We start from the raw sequence: 27,181 nt of genomic DNA on the forward strand, positions 1-27,181 counted from the left end.
CTTTATAGCATTATTGGCACATTTGGCTAAGGTGGAGGACGTGCAGTTCTTATTTAAAGAGGGGTAAAAAACTGGGTTTGTTTGCCAGCAGAATTTGAGAGAGGTGTTATTTGAATTTTAGGTTGTTAAAAGGGAATTGGACACACACCCGGAGTCGTCCAGATCAGATTCGTTGACGGTGTTGTCGTAGTCGCCATCGGATACGCTGCTCTGCTTGTCAAATTTAGAGGCCTAAAGAGACCAAAAAAATAAAAATTAAAAATACAAGGTAAAAGAATGTGAAGTCACTAATGATCTAGAAAGAGTGCGGGATGGTTTTGGGGGGGAAATCAACATGTATAGCCAACACAATCTAGCCTAGAAGCTTGTTTCTGCCACAGAATATAAAATTGTGACTTCTTATATTTCGGACAATATTCGCTTTAAATGACAGTTTTGAGTTCATATCCGTTTTCTTTAATAAGAAAAAAATCTTATTTAAAATGATAAGATCAGCATTGTGGAAAATTCAGATTTGCAACAAAGCCTATAAATGCAAAACTGATTTATTGTCAATAAAAAAAATCTGAATTGTGAGATTTAAATGTCGAAGTAAAATATAAGCTTTTTTCCATATATATATATATATATATATATATATATATATATATATATATATATATATATATATATATATATATATATATATATATATATATTATTTTTTTTTTTTTTTTTTTTTTACATTGTTAAGCACTTTGGTCAACTATAATTCTCTTTAAATGTGCTATATAAATAAAAAAATGTATATGAATTAAAATAATTAATAATCCTAAAAGAATTTTTAAAACATGCTAATATTAAGTAAAAAGTTAATTAAGTAAAATAAACATTTTCAGTTTTTTTCCTCAAAATTTCAAGTCTATCTTTTTTACTAGTTTTGACTTTTCTCAAAAAAAAAAAAAAATCACAATTGTTTGTACTTTGTGACTTTTGTCATCAAAATTGTTTCTCATGATTTTGGCCTTTTAGCCCTCAATTTTGCATGGAAAAAAATGTCAGAATCACAAGATATAAAGATATGCTCTTTATTTAAGGTCATGCTATAAACAAGCAATTAACTAATGCTACACTGTAAAACCAGAGTTAACTCAAACTGTTTCAGGAAACCGATTGCGACAAACCATTTAAGTTTTGAAACAAAATGGTTTGAGTACTGTAAACTATATGACTATACCGTACAGAATCATATACACATATATTATTTGTGTTGATAATTTTTTTTTATCAAACTTTAAGAGCATAAGTAAGTTACACATTTTAAGTTCAGTTATCAAATGAGTTCAACAAATTAAGTCCAAACAAATATCTAGCTACTCAAATGGTTTGGTATTGCTTCTAGTATCACACTGTAAAACCCAACAGTCAACTTTATCAAATGAAATGAGTGTAGTTAACTCAAAATTTACTGAAAGTTAATTCTGCTCAATTGAAGAGTTTTGAACTCGGTGTTGAAGGTAATAAGTTAATTAAATACCTCATTACTTCAACTTAAATGTAGTAAGTTCACAGTACTCATATAGATTAGTTTTTTTTAAATCAAATGGTTAGTAGCAATCAGTTTCCTCAAACGGTTTGAGTTGCCTTAACTTACTGGGTTTTACAGTACTCCGTTGGTTTGTGTTCTCTTCATTTATTGGGTTTTACTGTGCTCAAATTACTTTGTTTACTTAAATGGATTAAGTTCACAGTACTCATTAGGATCAGTTTTTGAACTTAAATGGTTTGTTACAATCGGTTTCCTCAAATGGTTCGAGTTACCTTAACTTTTTGGGTTTTACAGTGTATTGGGTCAATAAACTGCTAATTTTAATCAAAATACAATTACAGTTATAGATTGTAATATATCATGCGTGCACGCACATACACACACACACACACACACACACACACACACACACACACACACACACTGTGACACTGTAAATGCAAAGATGACATTGTTTGTTATGACATAAACAAATACATTACAACCTGTTTTTGTTTTTATGATAAAATGTCATAAATCTGTCATAAACATGATTGTCATGAAGCCATTATAAACAGGTCCCAATTTTCATAACTGGCATGACTTACCATTACAATTGTGCCATGAATATTTTTCTGATCACGTTTTCAGTGGAAAAAAAGTGGTCAGATCATTTTTAACAGCGTCATTAATATTTTTTGACATTTTAAAGAAAAATGCAGCTTGTACCACTGAAAACGTAAAAAGAAAAATATTCGCCTCATGATAATCATGTTTATGACAGATTTATGACAAGTTATGTTGTTTTGGTAATGTCAAGTTGTCATGGCAAAGAAGATTGGTGTGCTGTGTTTATGTCAATTTGTCATAATAAACAATGTCAATGCAGTTAAAATTACACTATTGAGCAAATGACACTTAATAACAGTTGTCATGCATGCATAATTCACATTCATGCTTTGTGTCATGTCATGATTAGAAAGGTTTAATTACCGTCTTGAACACCACTTCATGTAATTTACTATTACTCAGTATTAGTATTAGTAGTATTCTGTAGTTTCTATTACTAAAGCTTTCAAAACCCCTTTAAGGTTGTATGAAGTGCTTTGAAATGTGCATTTTTATTTAATGTTTGACTTAATCTCATGGTGTCATGCTGGGACATGGTGTAGCTCCTCCCCTTTTAAAAAACAGCCAATGGAGTTTTGTTTTATCACCACTCTGCCAGTGAGGGTGGCTGAACTCAAGTGCATCAAATGTGAAGCGTCATGAAGGGGGCAGGACATGTCAGATACTAGAGAGCATTTGATTGGTCACGACTGAGAAACTGAAGAGGTGACGTGAAAAAAAAAAAAAGTTGATCCATTTGAGCAGAAGTGACAAACTACAAGCTTTCCATCAGTTTTATGTCTTCTAAATGTGAATTTTGTCACTGTTTTGGAGCCAACTAGTTTATAGATATCATAAAATCTAATAATACTGATACTAACATCTAAAAAAAGAACTTTCATTTCATGGCACCTCTAAAATCTTACTGAGACTGAATTTTAAACAGTAATGTATCATGAATATTTATCAGGCTGGCCATCTTTGTTTTGAAGCTCCTATACCCGCAGATGTAACGGCTAAAGTAAAGCTCTGAAATAGAGTGTATTCGGGGGGAAAAGCAAGGTTAGAGCTGGATGTGGGTCATGGTTCTGATCAGTGCACTTCTGTACAGTGAAGTCACACATTTACTGTAAATATATTTGACAGTCTCAGTGAAGCATGATCTGCTGTGCTCTAGGATAGAGGTAATGGGGTCAGACGCCAGCAGTATTACTGGTGTAACAAAATACTGAAGCAGTGTGTTGTCAGGGCGGCACAGGTCATTGTGCTGGGTTAATTAGCCACATGATGTCAGAAAAATCTATTTAATGTTCTACTGGACATGTTCACAATAACTTGTGTGTATTACACACGTCTTCCTGTTAACATCAATGTAAATCCATGTGCAGTTCTTTCTTTCTCTTTAGCTCTTCCTTTCATTCATTTATTATTTCTTTTATTTTTTCTTCATTTGTCGTTTCTTTAATTGGTTCTTTCATTCATTCATTTGTTATTAAGATCGTTCTTTCATTCACATTCCTTTGTTATTAGTTTACTTCGTTCTTTTGTATCTCTTGCATTCTTTCATTTGTTCATTTCTTTTTTATTTGTTCGTTCTTTCTCTTTTATTCCCTCTCCTTTTTCCAGCTTGTAAGTTCTTTTTTGTTCATTCCTTCTTTTTTTCATTTGTTCTATCTTCCTTTTATTTTTTCATTCCTTCTTTTGTTCATTCGCTCTCGTTCTTCCTTCTTTCCTTCATTCTTTCAGAATTTTTTTTCTTGTTCTTGCTTTCATTTATTCATTCTTTCCTTTATTCATTTATTTTTTTGTTCATTCATTCTTTTTCATTCATTTGTTCTTTTGTAAATTCATTCATTCGTTCTTTCATTCCTTCTTTCTTTAGTTCGTCCATTCTTTTTTTTTCATTCATTCTTTGGCTCATTTGTTCTTTCTTTCATTCCTTCTTTGTTCATTCCTTCTTTCATCAATTCTTCCTTTCGTTTTTGTTCATTTGTTTTATATATATATAAACAAATTATATTTACATTAATAAACGTCTGAAGTAAATTACAGATAACGTGTAAAATCACCCATTTTGAATTGTAATAATATTTCTCCCTGTATATTCGCTGATCTCTGTGAAACTGCTTCCATTTTATATAAATCTCTTCTTATAAATTCCCAAATTTGTATTAGTTGTAAAATTAAGTGTGGGCAAAAAAACTAAAAACAATTTAATCAACTAAATTCAAATGTAATGTAAGATGATGACAGAAAAACAGCTCCAAATATGGCTGCAACCTTCACACACACACACACACACACTTCATAAGTGCATATTCTAATTGTTTAACTTTCAGCTCAAAGCTTGTAGCGTTGCAAAACGTCTTTGAACAGATGCGCAAGCGGCAGTGGACGAGCTCTGAGCAGTACATTCTGGAAATGAACACACAGGACATGAAAAATAAATGCAGTCTGTGGGGATGAAGATGAACAAGGCAGAAATTAAATGCGTATCAGCTGAAAACAGCAGCCTCTGGACCGCTGATGGAGGGACTGATTGTTCATGCTGATTGGCGGAGCACAACAGTAGGAGGAGAAGGGGTGGATGAAAGTGGAGGAAGAGTTTGTGAAGGAGGGTGGAGAGAGCTTTGGGACGGTCCCGTATTTATCCTTTTGCACAGGTTCATCCCGCAAACAAGATGGGAAGGAGGAGAGGAAGGGGAGGTAGGAGGAAAAGGGGTCCAAATGAGACTTCAGGCAGAAAGTGACACAATGTGGGGAGTAAATCAATTCATTTAATGAATTAATAAAAAGAAATTAAAATAAATAATAATGGATTTTATCTTCCCATACCTGTGTGTGTCGGTTGGTAGATCGAGTCAAAATTATTATACTTCCCGTGAATTTAAATTTTGTGTCAAATATTTCCCAAATGATTTAACAGAGCAAGGAATTTTTCACAGTATTTCCTATAATATTATTTCTTCTGGAGAAAGTTTGTTTTATTTTGGCTAGAATAAAAACAGTTTGTTTTTTTTTAAGATCAATATTATTAGCCCCCTTAAGCAATATTTTTTTCAATAGTCTACAGAACAAACCATCATTATTCAGTGATTTGCCTAAATACCCTAACTTGTCTAATTAACCTAGTTAAGCCTTAAAATTGTAGCATTTTTGTACTGGTGTCGCCACAGCGTATGCAGACAACTTATCCAGCAAATGTTTTACACAGTGGATGCCCTTCCAGCTGCAACCCATGACTGCAAAACACCCATACACACTCATTCACACACACATACTACGGACAATTTAGCTTACCCAATTCACCTACACCGCATGTTTTTGGACTTGTGGGGGAAACCGGAGCACCCGGAGAAAACCCACACGAAAACGGGCAGAACATGCAAACTCCACACAGAAATGCCAACTGACTCAGCTGGGGCTCGAACAAGCAACCTTCTTACTGTGAGGCGATTGCGCTACTCCCTGCACCACCGTCTGCTGCCCCATATTAAGAACAATATTCGATTTATAAAATGAACAATAATCTAGATTAATAATGCTGTTAATGTGTTCATTGTTACTTTGATGCAAGATCTAATGCCAAGAAATGAATCTTCAGTGTAAAATGGTTGAGCAAGTTTATACAGATGTGTAGTTTTATGTAAGTGTTAAGTAATGACAGATAAATGAGGTTTGAACAGCCACAACGTTTCCATGCATTTTTAAATAATCAGCAGCATTAATATGTAGTAAAAGCAATGAAAAGCCATAGGGTTAAAACATTGTTTTTAATATCAACAATCCATAGTAAATAATAAAGAAAAGAAATGGAATCGGAACATACATTGCATAAAGGACAACTGAAAATAAAACGTGGCATTTCACACAAAAGTTGATACTGAAAAGTACAATCTAGAGAAACCGTGATGTGTACAAAACATATTTCTGTGATTGAAAACAATATCAATATCACTTCAAAAGTGCACCAAGCAACCTTTCACACTGAAAAACCCTCAATTATTCTAAAGGCGATAGTTCACCCAAAAACGCAAATGACCTCATCATTTAATCTCCTTCATGTATGTTTTGTTAGTTTCTTTCTTCTGTTGAACACAAAAGAAGATATTTTGAAGAATGTTCAATACTATGGAAGTCAATGGGCCCCGGCAACCAGCATTTTTCAAAATATCTTTCGTTCAACTGAAATGTCTGTCGTCAACTGCAGATACTTTTTAAAAAATGTGAATAACTGGTCCCAACTGAGTAGCATAGTAGCAAATAAAATACTATGGAAATCAATGGGGACCAATCACATTAATACTTTAGAAAAACATAATGAGTCAAGCCTTGTTTTTTCTTATTCTATAAGATATTCTATCTTATTCTTTTTCCAAAAAAAAACAAAAACCTACCATAGTAGTAAATAGAACACTATGGAAATCAATAGGGACCAATGATAATAGCATTTTTGTTTCTGGGTGAGCGTTCACATTGATATTATAAAAAAACTTGATGAGCAGTGAGGTCTTGTTTTATCTCATTTTATATGGAGCATATTGAGCAGCCAAATACAATTTACTTTATCTCAGGGAAAGCCCAATTATTGGACACTGGTCCAACATTTTTGGTCAGCAAAACAAACAGCTTTGTGCACTTTTACCTCTAACTTGAAAAGCAAAATAAAACCATGCCTTTAAAATGACATCATGATACAGAGAGCAGTGAGAATGTGACTGAGTGTCTTGTGCATTGGGTCAGACATAATCAAGTTTTTCCATAATTTAATCCATTTAACTGATCTCCGGGTCTGGCAAGAGTCTTAAAAAAAAATCTGGAATGAGATGCTAATGGTCTAATCTGATTCAATGATCTATGCTAAGCTATGCTAAAATTGCCCAACCAAACCGTTAGATCGGATGAATAGATTAAAAATTGGTAAAACTCAACTGTTTTAACTGTAAAACGGCCATTTCCAAGAAAAAACTACCTTGGTAGTAAATAAAATACTATGGAAATCAATGGGGACCAATGACAATTGCATTTTGTTTCTGAGTGAGTCATCACATTAATACTTTAGAAAAACATAATGAGTTGAGTCTTGTTTTTTCTCGTTTTATATGAAACATATTGAGCAGCCAAATATGATTTACTTTATCTCAGGGAAAGCCCAATTATTGGACACTGGTCCAACATTTTTGGTCAGCAAAACAAACAAAAAAAATAGCTTCGTGCACTTTTACCTTTAACTTGAAATGCAAAATAAAACCATGCCTTTAAGATGCCATCATGATACATAGAGCAGTGAGAATGGGACTGTGTGTCTTGTGTGCATTGGGTCGGCCATAAACACATGCCTAGTATGTAACTCTCAACTGACACATGAAACTAAAACATGTAACAGAAATATTGAGGAACAAATGCAATAGGATGCAACAGGAAGTGAAGAAGTACTCTGAGTAACCAAAAACTTTTGAACACAAATTTGAAAACTCATGAAGCTCCAAGAACCGGAACGCTAGCATGCAGCAACATTAGAAAAGGAAAAATGAAGAAGGAAAAAGGCAGCGAGAGGCAGGTCTTTACTTACATAGGCTGGGAAGGGTTGCAGGGTGGGGAAGGTCTCCTCAGGGTAAGGGGTCTCGCCCTTGGGGAGAAAGGGCTTCAGGCCAGAGCCGGTTTCATACATAGACATGGGGCGACTGGCGCGCGCAGACAGGTGGCGTTTCAGGGCAGAGGAGGAGGAGGAGGAGGAACAGGAGGAGGGACTGGAGGGATTGGGATGGTCAGGGCCGCCGGGGGCCTGATAGGGCTGTTGAGCAGAGACCTGCCGCCTCAGAGAGCTGTTCTCGCTTTGCAGAGACTGCAGCTGAAGAGAAACACCAGTAAGCCAGAGAAACGCAAGGAAGAGCAGAAACTAGAGCAAAGCTGAGCTCACAGGGGAGGGAAATAGGTCAATTAATGAATAAATAACAGTGTTCTGTTCAAAAACAACCACTTAAAGGAACACCCCTTTTCTTTTCTTGGAAATTGGTATTTTTGGCAAACTATCCATTTGCGTGACACTCTTAAACTAACACTCTTAGACCAAACTTTTTGGAGGGGAAATGGCCATTTTATAGTTGAGCAGTTGAGTTTTCCCATTTTTTTAATCCATTCAACCGATCTCAGGGTCTGGCAAGATTCTTTTTTTTAACATTTTTTGAGTGAGATGCTAATGGTCTAATCCGATTCAATGATCTATGCTAAGCTAAAAGTGCTCCCACCAAACCTGTAGATCGACAGAATGGATTCAAAAATAGTAAAACTCAAATGTTTAACTGTAGGGGAGTTGTAGATGAGCCCATTTCCAAAAAAAAAGTGGGTTGTTGCTTTAAGAGCATTACAAAAATGGATCGTTCAGCCAGAAAACAAAAAATGCTGTCATCATTTACTCACCTATCATTTATTTGAGCCAACGCGAGCCATTGAATTTAGAATTTAGCAATATTTATTATGTAATCAATGGCTTGGAAATAAAGAAAGAAGCTTGAAGAGATTTAGAACTGGTAAAGCATGAGTACATGTTTCATTTTCAGGTGAACTATCCCTATAAATCAGCCTCCGTTTTGTTTTAGCATTTATTCATTTACTTGCATTACTATCATTTTACTTGAATTATATAACCTTGGTTTCAGTTAAACTAATAAAAGCTTCCTATATCTTAGATGGCCAGGGGAAAATAAATTAACAGAGGATTTTAATGAATACCTTGAATGAATACAATATTAACAGCAAATAATCCAGGCTTGCATGGATACAGTACATTTATCTGGAGATTAAAGGGTTAGTTCACTTAAAAATGGAAATTCTGTTATTAATTACCCACCCTCATGTCTTTCTAGTCCCCTGAGACCCTTGATCATCTTCAGAACACAAAGTAAGATATTTTGGATGACATCTGAGAGCTCTCTAATCCCTTTCAGCAGACATTAAAGACATTGTTAAAGTCATTTTTACCATTTTTTGGCACACAGAAGTGTTCTTGGAGATTTGTATGGTTACATTTGATCCACATAGAATGTTTTCACAAGGGTTTTTTTTCCTTTTCTTGTCTTTGAACATCTTTGAACATCTATCTCACAACCCTAGCTGTCTATGGAGGGACAAAGAGCTTCTGAATTTTATCCAAAACATCTTAATTTGTTCCGAAGATCTCAAGGGACTGGAATGACATGAGGGTGAGTAATTAATAATAGAATTTTCATTTTTGGATGAACTAACCCTTTAATCTGATCCAGTTATCAACCAATTAGTTGAAATGGCATTAATATTAGGTATATGAGATGTACTATAGAAATCATAATTTTTTTAAGTTCTAATTCACAAACTTACAGTACAAGGTTTGTAGGATTGAGCTGAATCTGAAAAAAACTATCAAATTTAAATATTAATAACAAAATAAATTGTTACATTAAAACCAATTTCCATACATAAATATGGGATATTTACTTGGATTACATTCTACAAAACTAATTACTGTAGTATTTGTCAATTTATGGCAAATATCAGCTAAAATCTTAAAAGTTAAATAAAAGTTTAGATTGTACGAGTAAATACGAAAGCATTTAGGAAACCATTAAATGGAGTTGCGCAATAAACTACTACTTCTCAAGAGCAATAACTGCAGATTAACATGCAGGCACTGGCAGAAGCAATGTCTAGACATGCTCAGAGAATGAGCACAAATTAGGCAGGCTTAAAAATCTACAGCGAGAGCGAGCGAGAGAGAGCGAGAGCGAGCGAGAGAGAGCGAGAGCGAGCGAGCGAGCGAGAGAGCGAGAGAGAGAGAGAGAGAGAGAGAGCGAGAGAGAGAGAGAGAGAGAGAGAGAGAGAGAGAGAGAGAGAGAGAGAGAGAGAGAGAGAGAGAGAGAGAGAGAGAGAGAGACAGAGACTCACTCTACAGCTCAGAGAAGAGATGGACAGATCCAGCCAAACATGTTGGCCAGAATCAGTAGAGAAATGCAAAAGAGCCTTGGGACTTCATCTTCTCTATTTTTACCCAGTCAGACGTTCATCTAATGCAAAGCCACACAGTCTACACAAATCTCACAAGTCTAATTATTCAAATAATGGGCATTTATAAAAGTATCTGGGGGAAAAAAAACACCTTCTGTGAGGAAAACATATATTTGAAACGTTTAGCAACACACCAACTGGCTTTTCATGGGAGAATTAAAAGTAGTTTGGAATCAAAACCATCCATAACTTTTAAAGTACACTAATCAGCATTTCTTATTTACCAGAAAACTGACTGTAACTTCCCGAGATGGTAAGAGACCATTAGGAAATATATCTATGGTTTTTTTGGTCACTGAAAATAGCATTTATAAGTTTTAGTCTGAAAGAAAGCACTCAGTTTAACTTGTTTGTTTGACTGCATTTTGAGTTTTGATAGTCTGCAATGTCAAGAAAACAATGTTATAAATAAAATACTGTCTGATTTTAAGACAACCTAAAATACTGTACTTTTTGTCCAACAGGAAAAAAAAGTCAATGGCAGCGTGAAATCAAATGATCATGGGTCAATTCGAATTATCTGTGTATTTTCTAGAATATCTGTGTGAAAGAGGCTATAGTGGGCCTCCACAATTTTCATTCAAATGATTACATAACATCTTAACCTTATCGTATTTACAAAAGCTGCTGCGTTCAATACTTGTGATCGGTTTTGAAAAGAATAGCAGTTTTATAAATATTGGTAAAAAGACGCATGTTGACAAACAAAAACTGAATCTTAACCAATATATTTCTAAAACATTTTCTGTCAATTTTTTTGTGATACTTCAATAAAAAAAATTCAATTATACTAATAAATTTCACAAAATAATAATAAAAAAGTCTATTATTAATACCAACAACTACACAAAGACATGTTTAACACAATTCATTTTTTGGTTTTGGTCCCAGCCACTAAATATCTGTGAATCTTTTACTAAAACACAGTTTGATTCATTCATTACCACAATAAACAATTCAGTGATTGCAGCAAATCCTCACAAATGGAATTAGAATTTATCGTTTAACGGGACAATTCTTGAATGGGTCTCGTGGTTAATGGAAAATAGTAATAAAAAATATATATCTGGAAACTGAAAAGCCAAATTCAGCTCAATAGCATTACTTTATACTCAAAAATATAATTTATTTTTATTTTTTTATCTCAGAGCTGACTGCATTCTGGAAACCCCTGCATAACGTACATGAAAATAGAGACAGCCAATTAAAATGAGTCATGCTAATGGAAAAGCTGACCGCTGGAACAGGTTTGTGGTTAGAGGGGTTAGCATGCCAATTAAATCATCTGCAGTTTAGACATGGTCAGTATATTATGCCTTCATGTCATTGACAACATCTTTTACAGTGGTTTAGAGGTCGAGGTCATGCTGGTTATTTGAACACAACAGCAGGGATTTCAAGATTACGTTGACATCAGCATTCCAGAGGTGTTTAATAATCATAACGTGACTTTTAGGTCAGACGGAATGTCGAGAAGAGGTGTTTGTGCAGGAGTTAGACAGTATGGGTTTTGCTCTTTCAACCAGGACATTCAGCGCTCACTGCTGAATCTCTGGTACCTTTTTCTGCATTAATCTCAGCTCTTCATTCAGATTACTGTTGGCCTTCATCAGCTCCTGAATTTTGGCCTCGGAGGCTGAGAGTGCGTTTTTCACATCCAGAAACTCCTGCACAGAAACCGGTCCATCAGAGAGATCCGAGTCCAGACTCTGAGGAGGAAAGAAGTTAAACATTAGCCAACAAACAGCATGTTACTTAAATATTTTGAGGCATAAGACTAATTTCTAAAGATCCTGATATACTTTGAGTTAAGTTCTTTTGTTGCTCTTTGTTTATGGATAAAAAAGGCATTGTACTCTTTTAGTTTTAGCTAAACAGGCTGTTTTGTAGAGTTTAGCAACACTATTACATAAAGAAATGTCCTTTTGGCAAATTGGCTTTTTCATAAGTGGTTTTTGTAATAATAAAAAAAGGTTTTGAGTTCCGGTGCACATTGTGACGATTTTCGCTTGTGTTTATTGCTAACATTTACGATTTGTGACTTAACAAAGGGCGCCAATTTGAGCATACACACTAATGTGGAAAACAGCAGAAATAAAAACATTTAAAAACATTTTTTTTGGAGCCACGTTTGGCTGAGCTGGATAAATGTGCCACATCTTTAGAAATCCCCCCCAAAAATGTTTTGAGGAAAACCAATCCATACACTGTGCATGGTTGTGCATAACTTTAAGTAAATTCTGAAAAAAAATACACAACTATAATAAAAGCTAACTTTTTCATTTTTGAGTCTTATTCACAACCTATTCATTTTATGTATAATTTGAAATCAAAATTTGCAATGTTTATTTTGCTAGCTCACATTGTTATTCTTAAAGTTAACAATTGATCTGTGCAAGTTACTCCACTGATTTTTTTTTTGTTTTGATAAACTTTAATTAGAGTCTGACCATCTGCGTCTGCTTTTGGAGTGGCAGTCCTTCTGTTGACGTCAACCAGATGGCTTCCACGGCAACTGCATATTAAATACCCTCACTTACCACAAGTTTGCATTTTAGGAAATAATGCGCACAAGAAAGCCCTGCCCCCTACTCAATATTTCATTTCAGTTGGAAGTACATAAACTTAGTGAAATAAACGTCTCAGCAACTTTCGGTTCATGCAAACTTTAAATTCATTCATTTAGCAACTCACCACAATTTTATCAATAGTGTTGCCTCAATGTTACAAATAATAGTACAACAGCGAATGCTTTAAAGGTGCTGCATGTAAGTTTGACTTTTCTAAAGCATAAAAATGCCATAATATGTTTGTAGACATTTAACAAACAGGCAAGTGGACATTCTTGTTTATCTGAAAAACAATGCTGAAGTCAGATATTCTGCGTTAAAAATGTGTTGTCCGTGCCGGAACGTTTGTCTTTGGCATTGAGCAGGTTAAAATTACCAAAACAGTTTAGTCAATTATTTTTCAGCAACCCGGGTTGCCTTGGTGAAAAATAGCATATTTCATTCTTTCTTTCAGAAAGGCTCTGAAAGCATGCGTCTGAAATGCAACCTCCAGTGGACAGTAGCAGACTCCGAAATGAGAAGCAGACTCAGTTCCACATGAGGTTATAAATTAGCAAATGATATAAATATTACGAATGTAAACATTAGGTGAGCAGGTTACATTGTAATTCCGTGCCATCTAATGTGATTTGCAATGATAAGCAATTGGCTGATTGCAGCAGGCGAAGCATAACAGAAATTGAAAAACAGCCATTCAGAAGCACAGAATATGCACTCACTCACGAAATGGTAAGGTTTATAATCTATTTAATACATATTAAACTTTAACATTATTAAATGTACATGCTGAATCACGGATATGTGTTTAGTTCTGAAGTTCAAATTCAAACGGTTTATTTTATTTTCAAGATCTGAGGTGAACTATCTGCTGCTGCTTTCAGTAGTATGGCAATAAATGCCATGTAAAATGGCATTCAAATTCACATTATTAGCATTTAACACTGAGTAAAGCACATGAGGTTTACCTGAGATGATCATTGTCAGCTTCTGTTGTTCTCCTGTGAGAAATAGAAGCCATTTCTAATATATAAATTCAATGTGTTGGTTAGAACAAAAACATGGAAAATAGTCCCTCTATCGCATGCCGTTGCTTTAATTTAGAACACGACTTAAGTCAGACTCACTCCTCAATCTGGCAACCTGCGCTTGCATTGGTTTTGATCCAGGAGTTCAACCACTGGGTGTCAAACTTACATACTGCACCTTTAGATATAGCAGCCTTGACAACTTTCAACTAGCCGCGGAGAAGGACACAAGTATAAATCCAGCTTTAGTCCTGACCCCTTCAGGTAAATTTGGGACCATAATACTATTACGTTAGTCTTACTTTAGTTCTGTCTGCTTTGCCCATTCGTAAATCAGTATCTGTGTCCTCATCAGATGCCACGCTGTCATAATCTGGCTGGTCAATTTCCTGACTTTCACTTCCATGACGGCTGCCCCCACTTTTGAAGAATACATCAACATTGTCTATGAAGAAGTAGATATATCATTCATGAAACATTAACAAGAACTTCAAAATTCAATTAGAGACTAAAGGTTTGGGTGTGTTGAGGCAGGCTGTACCTTTAGGACTTGGGACTGGATTTCCATGCTGGCGTCGCTTTGCATCACTTAAAATATCGATCACAAGTGTGGCAAATTCATGAGCGTTGAATCTTGCCAGCTTTTGTCTTCCCTGGAAATAATAAATATATATTAAATGATTTCATTGCATATTCACTGTCGGAAAGTCAAGTTGGTCTTATAGATTAAGAACCAGATCAGGACACACTCCAGCATTCAAAAACTGCTATACAGATTGTAAAATATGATAACAAGATGCAGGGGTATCATAACATAATTAACACAACATAAGTTTTCTGTAAATCGGTCATTATTCAGTACAAATGAGTCAGTTCAGTTCAATAACTGTAATTATGTGAATAGCTATTTTTTTAGTTTAGCTTTAGCAGTAGTTGTGAACACAAAACCACTTAAGTAAATTCACAGTTTGCTCTTTCTATTGAAATTGGAAAGTAGTTGACTATGTGTGCCAAGGCACCAAGCACTTGAACTGTTTTGTTCTAATTGTCATGACATTTTCTGAAATAATGTGCTGTGTAATATCAGGCTTCTCCTTTAGATTAAGAGTGTTGTATCTTTCTTTTTCTGTCCAGGTGATCTCATACAGCCTCTATAATATGCAGATCTGGACTCTGTGGAGGCCATTTCATGACTGTCTGTGTTTCATCAGCTGTATTCTTTCTATAAATAGGATTTTACGGCAATTAGCGGATCATTCTCATGCTACAAATGAAAACCATTACCACTAAAGTGCTTTCCTGAAGGGCATGATGGATTAAAACCTATCTGTACTTTTCAACAATAACAATTTCAACATTCACAATTCCATAAATTCCATGAATATAACTGTTTAATGAAACTGTTTCACTTAAAAATCACCAAAAATTATTGTATATATCTACTGGGAAATAGATAAAAATATTCATTTTTAAAAGGGGCTGTACTCATTTATCCTGAGTACTGTATATGTAGTTTTTCTCCAATCATTCATCTATTTTTTTATCTCTCTTATCTACATTTCCCCTATATTTCAATCTAAAACAGATATACATAAACGTATATAAAATGATTGCTAATACAATTAAACATACTTCTTTTTAATTCTAATAGTTGGAAAATATATGTAAACAGCCAAGAGCATGGAGTAACCGCAAAACAAATTAATTTCTTGTAGCATTGACAACACAACGAACATATAAATCACTAGGATAAATCTTATCAAAGGATAAAGGCTGGTTGTTAGCCTGCTCTTGAGCAGGTTAGCTGCAAAGAATAAATCTCCGTAGTAACTGCTTTCATGCAACTGAGTCAAGGATAAATTCAGCCAGGATAGCCTCAAAATCCCAGGTTAATGCCTTATCTTACTTTCATGCAATACCCCTCTGGACAAACAGCCTCTCTCCAACATCGTCTTTCACATGTCTTCAACAATTTAATCAAAATAGTTCAAACTCTAACCTAACTCCTATCCCAACAAACCATACATCAACTAAAAGATAATTTATTCACCCTGAATACATTTAAATAAATTAAAGGGTCACATATATCCATTATACTATCAGTAAAGCAGCAGATTTAATGTTGGCCTTAAACATTTGCACAGTACTATATATAACATGCATCTTTGTGGTCTGGGTTGTCAAAGCTAACAGTTTTCATGCAATTTCCCCTTTTTCTTTCAAATTCGTGACATCTCTAGTTGCATGATCGTCTGCCAAGTTTCTGCATGTTGCACTTGTTGCAGCCTCTAACACTGCATGAAAGGTGCTATTAAATGTTGCTTGACGAAGCGCAAAATCTCGATTTCCTGTTAAAAAGTCTTTGGTGAAATCGTAAGAGTTTTTTTAGAACTCGCCTGGTTTCGTGTTGATGAGTACTCAGGGTTGACAGGAAGGAAAGGCACAACTGTTGTCTCTGTTACCAAGGTGCTGTGGTTCTGAGTGGCCAGCCAAACTGCACCAGATACAAAGCAAAAGCTCATTGTGACACATGCTGCACATTTGTAAATCGTTTCATTTGTTCATCTAATGTCGATTATCTCACCTGCATCTGTCTCTCGTCGATCCACTTCATCATAAACATCCATTGCCAATTCCTCAAACAAATGATCGCTGAGCTGCAATGATATTAAGAATTATTTCAGTGGCTGTAAAAGTGCATGTCTGCAGACAGGTTAAACAGCATATTAAGATAGTGTCTGAATGACTGACAGATAACTGTTTTGGGGGTTGGGGCCTTTAATGGCCATCTGCTTCAGAAATAAGCCTAACAGTTTCCTCTGTGCACACAAAGCTCACTTAAGCTTTCTAAGGCTCTGCTTCCACCAGGTAATGACATGCGTTTTCACTGATCTGATCACCAGTGGTCAGCCAAAATTCATTATGGGTTTCCATCTACTATTAGCACGTGTTCAAATGTGAATTGCGATATTTCATGGAGACCCTTCCTTTTTAATCTTGGAAGGCAAGCCAACAAACAAAAAAAAGATACAATTTTTATCTTTAGATTTGAAAGTTTTATTTTTGGTGCGCTTTCTCACAACATGTCGCGTAACAAATGCAGGTTAGGTCACTAGACTAAATGCAGGTGGCCTTTTGTTTTAATGCATTCAATCACATCAGGGTGCTGTAAGGGTGCTATAAACATCTTAATACCAGGTGTAAAATGGGTTTAAGCAACAGATGTATAAAATTTACACATCACATTTTATATATTATACATATGTTGTACATACACATACATTTAAACTTATACAAATTTTCCTTCCTTTCCTTCAGCTTAGTCCCTTTATAGAATATATGCCGAGCTAGTGTTGTTTCCATACTGATAAACTTCCGGTGACCTGTTATTGTGAGATTTTTTCCATTTTATACAATATATAAACTATTCTTTTACAGCATTGATGTTGTAATGTAGTTATAATACAATCAGTTAAATAGACTTTGGCATTCATTTACTTGCTCAAGCGTAAAACGAGACAAAAAGCCGTTTACTCGCACACGCCTGTCAGAATCGGCAGGCTAGCGCAGAAGCTCCATTGAATATACTGGGGTAAAATAAATGACATGGCGGAAAAAATGTAATTTAATGCAGTGCTTCTAGCATAAACTGAGACCCACCTTATATCGGGTATCACTCAGCCAGTGGAGATCGCTGATTTTTAAAGAAAACAGACCTTAAACGTGCCGATGCAATGGCATACAGTTCACCGGAAGTGCTTAACCCAGGTTACTGACAAATTAAAAGTCTTATTAGCATTCTTCGACATATACCCTATTAATCAGGGGTCGCCACAGCGGAATGAACCAACAACTTATCCAGCATATGTTTTAAGCAGCGGATGCCCTTCCAGCTGCAACACCAATACACTCTCACATTTACACTCATACACTACGGCCAAATTAGCTTATTCAGTTGACCTAAAGCGCATGTCTTTGGACTGTGGGGGAGCACCCGGAGAAAACCCATGGCAACACGGGGAGAACATGCAAACTTCACACAGAAATGGCAACTGACCCAGCCGAGGCTTTAACCAGCCACCTTGCTGTGAGGCGACAGTGCTAACCACTGAGCCAACACGCCACCCACTTATGCATATGTATTTACACAAACATTTATTTTTTTACAATTTAACTTAAAGCATACAGTCTCAGATTTTAGTTTCACTGTACTTTTCTCAGAAAATAGCAATACTGTATCTTTTTAAAGACCAATCAAAAATATAATGAAAACAAATCTGAACTAATATATGCTAATGCACTGCTTAAAAGGTAAGGTAAGATAAGGCAAGGTAAAACTTTATTGTCCCAGTTAGGGAAATTTGTCTTGGGCTCTTGCCCTCAGCTGCAGTCATCACAAACATGGAAAAAACAATACAACATACAAAAAACAAATAGGTATTTCAATGAAAGTTACATGCCTCTCTCCATAGATACACGTAAATAAGCAAAAACAGATACTCTCAGTCTAAGCCACCACTATTATTTAATAGCTTAATGCTCACAGGATAAAAATAATTCTTATATTACATGTTAATAGAACAATAATAAAGCAGAGTTCACTTACAGACTGTAGTTTTCTTTTTGCAGCTTTAGCAAACTCTGTTAACTCCACACTGCTGTAAAAGGGAATACCATTGTAAATAATAATCATTTTCTTAACTTTTTCAATTTTATTATAACAAATGAAAGTGTGAAAGTAAATTTAATATTCAATTTCAGTTGCTATTCTTGTTGTAAAATACTTACACATTTCTTTTTCATCAAAGGCAGCAAAGAAAAAAAAAAAGTTTAAAAGAATAATTGATTAAAAAAATAATTAGATGTTCAAAATAGTACTTCGGTAGAGATTTCTGGGATTCAATAGTTTATTTCTTTATTATTACCACAACAACTACTACAACAACTATAACAATGACTACTACTACTACGACAATAACTACTACTAAGACTATTACAACTATGACTACCACTACAACAACTACTACAATGACTACTACGAGGACGATGAATACTACGACAATGACCTTACTACTACGATGACTACTACAATGACGATGACTACTACGACAATGACTTCTACTACGACGATGACGACTAGGACAATGAAGACTACTATAAATACAACGATGACTTCTATAACTACTACTACTACTACAATGACGACTTCGACAATGACTATTACTACTACTATGACAATGACTACTACTACGACGGCTACGACAATGACTACTACGAAAATGACTTCTACGACGATGACGACTATGACAATAAAGACTACTATAAATACAACGATGACTTCTACGACTACAACAACTACTACAATGATGACTACGACAATGACTATTACTACTACAATGACAATGACTACTACTACGACTACAACAGCTACGACAATGACTACTACTACAATGACAACTACCACTACGATTACAATGACGACTATTACTTCTACGACTACAATGACAATTACTACGACAACGACAATGACTTCTACTATGACTACGGCGACAATAGCTATGTTTCCATCCAAAAATATGAATTAACTTTGTGCGCAAAACTAGCTTATCACATAAAAGATTAGTGAATCCAGTCAAAGAGAACAAAACAGTCACTTCCTGATTAACTGGCACCAAATATCAACAGTAAAAACAGAATTTGCTGTGATGGGAGAAGCTGCGTGAATCTTTTCTTCATTTAATAAATGACTTGCACCTCAGAGCGCAATCCTGACACGCAGTGAACGCACGGTTTGAAGGCGTGAGACGCGGAGCACAGGCGCTCTGATTCTGGAAGTCATTAGTAATATAACAACACTAATACTGAAACGGTTTGGGCGTTTTAGAATAACCAAAACAACATTTCAGATGTTTTACTATGTGTTCAGCCTTTGGGTTTGTCAACTCAGACATTTTTATCATCATATGATCTCCTATAACAAAATCACATGACCTTTTTAATTCGCATATTGAAATTTGTTCAGTAAAAGCGTTTACATCGTAGTTTTTGCACATCCTTTCTTATCAAATAAGAAGTTTATCCTACTCAGTTATGCACATAATGATTTAATGTGCATTTTCAAAATGTATGTGCATCTTGGCGTTTCGATGAACTGATTTTTTATGAGCATCTCCAAAATGTGCATAAAGACAGTTGGATGGAAACATAGCTAATGACTACTACGACAATGACTACTACTACTATGAGTACGACAATGACTACTACTACTACAACAACAACAACAACGATGCCACCAGTATCATTAATACAACAATATCTGAAAATATGAGATCATTACTACCTGTCTGCCATCTGTGGTATAATGAAATGCTGTCCACTCTTGTGATCTGAAACAGAATATATTGACATACTGGAATCAGTTACTATTGACAATCCACTGATAAAGATGCACACAGATGCATTAAAACACATCAAGCTTGCTTTCAGCATCTCTGTGGTATTTTACTGAGCCATCTAGAGCTTTTAAGACCATAACCCATAGCATGATCTGATTAACGTAAAAGCGCGCTGTTAAAAGGTTTCATGCATGCAGCTGGATATCGAAACATCAGTTCACATCATGATAACATCTGACTCACCAGGCTTCCGCCCACAGAGGTAAAAGGCCAGCCTGTCTGTCAGCTCGTATTGTATTTCCACCAGTCTGTCTGCCAGGTCCTGATGGCCAGCCTGCCTGATTGCAAACAACACAAAGATGTTATGGCTTTTATTTTGTTTTATTTATGAACTTTAAGGTCATGTGCCAAATGCTGCCCTCAACACTATAGTCTGTGAAAACTGTACTACAGTAATAGGAATCAACATTTAATCCTTTTGCATTGTTCATATTGACAACCCCTTGGTTATGTTGGTGGCTGTTTTTGCCCCATTGACCTCCATGATAACTACAGTTTTGGATTGCAAAGCGATGACAGCATATAATCCTGCATTTTTTATTGTTGGTGGTTTTCCCTGTTGGTACAAGAGGTACAATTTATACGTTTTACTGTTGATCATCAATTGTCAGCATTCACCCTTTAGACCTTAGGCCTGTGAAAAAAGTTTTCTGGCTTTTATATGGCGTTCTATGGATTAAAACAGCAAATTATAATGTATAAAGATACTTACTATGTTTACAATGTTGTAAGAGCTGAGCTGCGTATTTTGATTTTCTCAAACATATCAAGGTAAGAGCGCTAAAGTATCTCTCACACTCACACTCTAAAGCCCTGCTCACACTGTGAGATTTCAACCAGGATTTCGTCATCGGAGACAAATTCTAGAAAATCTAAAAGATTCCTGAAATCCTTGGCTAAAATCTGTGATCTTTTGATCGTTGGTTTGACATGTTCACAGACTGCTTAATGTGATCAGATTTTCCCTCCGATAAAGTTCTGAGAGTGTCAGAAGATTTCAGAGACTTTCCTGCAGTGTGACAACAGCTGTGATAAGCATCAATCCAAGAACCAATGGGAGCGCCGAATCTGATGATGCAATCCATGCGCCAATTCAATTGACCGCAGCGAAATATCGAAATATTGTTGTTTCTTCCTGATTTAATTATTGAGGCACACTCTGTGCAAAACTGCGCTACAGATTGTTTACTTTTGCTGTGAAGAATCATTTCAGAACATTTCAGAGAGTGAAAGTGTCACGAATGGATGGTGTCAGACTCTGGGGGAGTTTTCTACATATTTTTGGCGCGTCTTCATTGTTGTTCAGTCTGACATTATGATGGCTGAGATCTTACTGTGTGACATGAGAGCCATGTTCGTGCAGTCTGACATGTTACAATCATTTAGGATTATTTAAAAATAAATAAATAATTCACATAGTGTGAGCTGGCCTTTACACACAAACTCTATACTCCAAATAAAAGACAAAAACTAAGCCTTTTTTTGATGAACAGATGATCAACAGTAAAAATGACAAATTTTATCTCCTCCCAACAGGGAAAACCACCAACAAACAAGAATGCATGAACATAAAGTGTTATGGATTTGAAATCAAAAAATATAAATATAATGGAAGTCATACACCCCACAGTGTACAGAGTTTGACCACTTTCAAAGATTCCCAAAACATTCCATTTGCTGAAACACAGAGAAAGTTGTGGCCAAATTAAGACTCAAAAATTGCCCCAAAGTGGATGAAAGCATCCCCAACAGCACACAAGGGTTACAAAAATAAAATCAGTATTATCAATTAAAGGGATTGTTCACCAAAAATGAAAATTTACACACCCTCAAGTGGTTACAAACTTATGAGTTTCTTTCTTCAGATGAATACAAAAGAAACATTTTGGAAACCCACAGTCATGGAAAATTTCAATGGCTACCTGTTTCCAGTATTTAAAAAATATATTATTTACAGTTTAAAACCGAATAAAGAACTACAAACAGGTTTAAACCAATAGAGGACGATCAATTTGGTCTCCCCTTTGGGAATACATAAAAGAGCTCTCTTAAATTACAACCAGATCCTTGTTATTTATTTAAAAATTTTGTTTAATCTCCACTAAACAACAGCTCTAAAATGGTGTGATTGTATTTTATTTTTATCTATTTATTTATGTTTTTCTATATTAATATAATTTTTTTCATCATTTTCCATTTTTAAGACTGTACACTCTGTGACACATGTTTACATTATGATGTTAATATATTGTGGATGTGGACATAAATAAAAAATTTAATAATAGAGGATAAATAAATGATGACAATTTTCATTTTTGGGTGAACCATCCTTTTAATAACGAGTAACGAACGTATGAACACAAGAACAAGGTTAAATTTTCATCTAAAATGTTTGCTTATTAGAATATTTTTACTATTAGATTGTAGTGTGGAGTATTAAAAAGACTTTTGCTTTGGAAAGTAACTGAAAATTAAAGTTGAAAATAAATGAAAAAAATTAAGTTCATGTGACACTGAAAAAATAAGCTAAATTCAATTAAAATAAGGCTAACAGAAATGTTTTGAGTTTTAAAAATGGCATAAAAAATAAAATACATTAACAATACAGCCACTGTGTTAATATATATTTGTGTCTGTGAAAGTCACAAGACAAATCTCTGACTTATCTAATCCACATTGACATAAAACATAGGAAGTAATCAATAAATGCAGATTTCAATGGCCAGTGGCTTGGGAGCATCAATACAGTAGCTATTGATTACCTTGCATAGTTGATGGGTGTTTTGCCGCTGGAGTCTGGAGCTCCAGGATCTGCCCCATAAACGCACAGAAGCTCAGCCTGGCACACTTGACCTGCTTTAGCCGCGATGTGCAGCGGGGTGTTCCCTTTCTCCTATTGGAATCAATGAAGAACTGTTAAATATGCATGTTGTACACAACTGAATATGTTAAACTAAAGCGAGAACAGAGGTGTTTACCGGATGAAAGTAGTTAGCTTGAGCCCCAAGAGACAGTAACCGCAAACAAGTCTCAAGATTGCCTGTTCGAACACTGGAGTGAAGTTGCTAAAAAAATAAATGAATATATAATAAGTGCAACAACAGAGATGTTTCAATCAGCCCAGTAGCAGAAAAAAAGAAAGAAACACTCTCAAGTGGCTCTTAAAGGGACAGTACACCTAAATATTTAACGTATTAACCATTTACACACTCAAGTTGTTCCAAACCATTCTGGAGAATGCTGGTAACCAAACGGTTGATGACTTCACTGACCCACTGACTTCAACAGAAGGACAAAAAAAAACCCAATATGTCATCTGGCTACTAACATTCATCAAAATGTCATCTTTGGTGTTTAAAGGAGTAAAGTAAGTTATTCCAATTAGAACAATTGAATCATGAGTAAAATTTTGTAAAAAAGTGAGTAAGAATTTTCATTATTGGGTGTACTGTCACTTTAAATAGAGTTCCTCCAGCACACATAATAAAATGAATGTCAAGCCTAAAAAAGACATTCAAAAATATTTAAAAGACAGATTTGATCCAATATCGAGAAGTCCGTGAAGGATAAAACAGGAAAGTCATTTCATACCTTGCTTAGATCAGCGGCAGCTGTACTGTCATCATCTCGACATGGTAAACGATGGACGTAAGCCAGCATTTGATACTTTGCTTTGATGAAGTCTGCCTTGTTGGGGCTTTTGGGGTGAAAGAAATAATAATGGGACTTTTAGATCCAGTCAACAGTTGATGTATTTCTATTGTTTTGCTCACTGAGGTTGTATTTATTTGATCAAAAGTACAGTATAAACAGCAATAGTGTGAAAGATTAGTACAATTTTAAATATGTGATTTTCATTTTACTATTTTCTAAATTAGAATTTATTCTAGTTATGGCAAAGCCAAACTTTATGGGGTAAAAAGATATTTGAAATACGGGGTTCCCACTTTATGAACAATATCAAATTCCCTGTCTTTTCAATGAATTTCATTGACTAAAGTGCTATATTTCCATGACATCAAATGAACAGGAAAACAAGCTGAAGTTGTGCTCATATATTTTATTAATTATATGTTAGAATAATACCACAGTATTAAAATTCTTTTAGCATGAATATTATTTTGCACGACTTTAATAGTAACTATGAGAACAACAATTGATAGTTTACCTCAGATTTCTATAAACATTTTAAATATTTTTCTACTGTTTGTGTGGCTGCTAAGTGCTTCCTCTCGCAAATTTGATAGCTCGATAATGGTTTTAAAAACTTTCCTATTAGCTTTTCATCTACTTTTTAACAATCAGTGTTTGAAGTGTTCAGTTTGAAGCCAAAGCTCTTAAATTTTATAATATCCTGGCATGTTCGCTTTAAGGTAGGGACGCACCAAGCCAACGGTCGGTCATTGGGCTTCGTCAGTCCATCAGTGAGCATTGTCCACATGTCGCCTCTAGTTGGCTTAATGTCAGAGCTTGATTCAGCATGTAGAATTGCCAATGACAGAAGAGATCGCTCAGACCGGTTATCCAGCAACGAAAACAATTCAAGTCAAACGAGAAAACAAAGAGGCTGGCTGTAATTTCGCTACACTTCTCAAATATTTGCAAACAAAATATTTTTTTAATTATCAGACATATTTGCAGGAGTAAATCCCTCCATGACGTTTGAGATTTACTGTGATAATGGTACTAAACACTGCTTTGTTTATGCTGTGCGCACACATGTCGGAAGTTCAGATTTCCCATTTGGAACGAGAAAACAGATACTGCCCTTTGTGGGTGCTGAAAGACACGACGCCTCATGCAGGCGCAGAACTCGTACTATCGTTTCAGTCAGCTTTTATCTGTTTGGTGTGAGCCGACGTGAGGAGAAAACACATTTGGCTTTCGTCAATGCGGTGGGCGGTGTTGTGCGTTGAGAATATAGGACATGTTTTCAATCGCTCCCGGTGAAGGTATAAGATTTAATCACATATTGAACAGCACAACCACTTTTTTTTTTTAAACTTCATCACTTAATGGAACTAGCCGCCTCAACACGGAGACTATTCTTGAATTTGTTTTAAGATGACAAAGTCTCAATCCAAAACCGACAGTAAATGGTTTCGTCAATGCTAGTCAGCTTGATACGTCCCAGCCTTTAGTTAACAGGTACAGTCTGGTGACTGCAACTGACTTAAGTGACTGCCAGCTGATGAGCCGAGCATGAAATATCGACCAGCCTAACCATAAAAAAATAAATATCCTGAAAATACTAGTTAGTGGTGGCAGTTAGATAGATGTGCTGCATATTTTCCTTTCAATAACAAAATAAAGATACAACAAAATGACAGTGGTGAGTAAACAGCAGATGATGCACAAATTTATGTACAGTGATTTTCATTTGTACTCTAATGTAAATAACAGCGCTCCTGCATCTGTAATAATGTTGTGGCATTTACAATTGAATTGAATACATCAAGTTTAGATACAACTGCACAATTATTTAATAGCTAAATGACATTATTTACTGTAATTATAAAACATATCACAATAATATCGTTACCATTTTATCACCCAGCCCCTACACTGTAAAAAATGCTAAGTTCCACACATTCGATTTGTGTTGGAACAACATGAACTAAGTTAACAACATGAATTAAGTTAACTTAAATTAAGGAATTAAGTTAACTTATTAGTTTTTACAATTTTAAGTGGATTGAACATAAAACTATTAAGTTGTTCCAAAAAAGCCCTTAAGAATTGTGTTGTTTCATCTCATTTTACAGTGTATATATATATATATATATATATATATATATATATATATATATATATATATATATATATATATATATATATATATATATATATATATATATATATATATATATATATATATTTAAGTAGTTTAAACAAACAGCAAGCATAATTGTTTGAGTGTAATAAAAGAATGAATATCATAAAAAATGCTGTTTCTTTTAAAAATATGTAGGTTACAGACTGCAAACTTTTGAACAGTATTATATATCAGACATACATCATTCGGTTATGTTGTAATACTCACTGGAGTTTATCCTGATGATTGGGCTTGCGTTTGCTGCTCATGATGGATGACGGGTCCAGCAGAGTGTGCTCCCATATTGCATTAGCGCCATTGTTGTATAATGTCTGAACCATCTGTGAATGAGAAAGAAATTGAGGGCATACATCACAAGACAGAAATTCATCATGACAACATGCTCCTTTAAATATGCTTAGTGACTCACACTCTCTGTTGGAAAGCCCTCCAGTGAGGTCACACTCCAATAAATCACAGTCTCATCACCATTCAAAAGGCCACATTGATGGATTAAGAAAAAACACGTCTTTGAAACACACATTAATTTGTCTTTTTTCCATCTTCAAATTAAAATAGATTCTAGAATCTCTTTGCATGTGTGATTTTTGGCTAATAGTTAATTCATTAAATTATAAGAACTGACTTTAAAAATAGAAATGGCCAACTATAAAGATTAAAACGATCAATGTGAATTCTGTTTTGTTCAATTTTTGCTTTAGCATTAAAGAAGGGCTTTTTCTTCATCCATTTCCAAACTGTAATTCACTTTATGGTTACTAAAATAGATTTGTGTTACTGATTGATAGTCAGATTTGTGAACAGATTGTTGATTCTTATAAAGAGTAAACCCAAGTGTATGGGTTGTTGACAAATAGGCAGTAAAAGATGTTTGTTTGGTTTTTTTTGTTAAAGGGTCACAAAACACGTTTTTTGAGATGTTGACAGTCATTTATGTGACCCAAGTTGCTAAAAACACCATTAGGACACATATATATAAAAAAAAAAAAAAAAAAAAAAAAGGGGAAAATGAATTGTTTTTGCCTTATTTCAAGCAAATTCGTTCCTCCCGGTTAAAAAAAAATTTTGAAGTGTGGAAATTCCAGTGTGGAGACTGAATGTCTGTACCGGCGGGTACAATGTGTCGTCTTCGAGTTTTC

General features: G+C 35.0%; 2 protein-coding genes across 2 annotated transcripts in view; one reads left to right on the forward strand and one right to left on the reverse strand.

Annotated features, from left to right (window-relative positions):
• Positions 1 to 26,362, reverse strand: part of git2a (G protein-coupled receptor kinase interacting ArfGAP 2a) — a 35,798-nt gene extending 9,436 nt beyond the window's left edge. Inside the window, exons 1-14 of the mRNA XM_056457525.1 lie at positions 26,250 to 26,362; positions 23,798 to 23,903; positions 23,185 to 23,271; positions 22,969 to 23,099; positions 20,390 to 20,484; positions 20,092 to 20,137; positions 18,358 to 18,409; positions 16,336 to 16,408; positions 16,148 to 16,245; positions 14,293 to 14,404; positions 14,054 to 14,196; positions 11,716 to 11,865; positions 7,689 to 7,967; positions 149 to 231 (exon numbers count right to left, since the gene is read on the reverse strand). Coding sequence (XP_056313500.1) covers positions 149 to 231; positions 7,689 to 7,967; positions 11,716 to 11,865; positions 14,054 to 14,196; positions 14,293 to 14,404; positions 16,148 to 16,245; positions 16,336 to 16,408; positions 18,358 to 18,409; positions 20,092 to 20,137; positions 20,390 to 20,484; positions 22,969 to 23,099; positions 23,185 to 23,271; positions 23,798 to 23,903; positions 26,250 to 26,362 — 1,568 coding nt within the window. The remainder of the gene's footprint in view (positions 1 to 148; positions 232 to 7,688; positions 7,968 to 11,715; positions 11,866 to 14,053; positions 14,197 to 14,292; positions 14,405 to 16,147; positions 16,246 to 16,335; positions 16,409 to 18,357; positions 18,410 to 20,091; positions 20,138 to 20,389; positions 20,485 to 22,968; positions 23,100 to 23,184; positions 23,272 to 23,797; positions 23,904 to 26,249) is intronic.
• A 73-nt stretch (positions 26,363 to 26,435) lies between these two features.
• ankrd13a (ankyrin repeat domain 13A) overlaps positions 26,436 to 27,181 on the forward strand; it is a 13,787-nt gene continuing 13,041 nt past the window's right edge. The window contains exon 1 of the mRNA XM_056458940.1: positions 26,436 to 26,474. Coding sequence (XP_056314915.1) covers positions 26,436 to 26,474 — 39 coding nt within the window. The remainder of the gene's footprint in view (positions 26,475 to 27,181) is intronic.

The sequence above is a fragment of the Danio aesculapii genome, chromosome 5 (genome assembly GCF_903798145.1).
Source record: "Danio aesculapii chromosome 5, fDanAes4.1, whole genome shotgun sequence".
NCBI classification, from domain to species: Eukaryota; Metazoa; Chordata; class Actinopteri; order Cypriniformes; family Danionidae; genus Danio; species Danio aesculapii.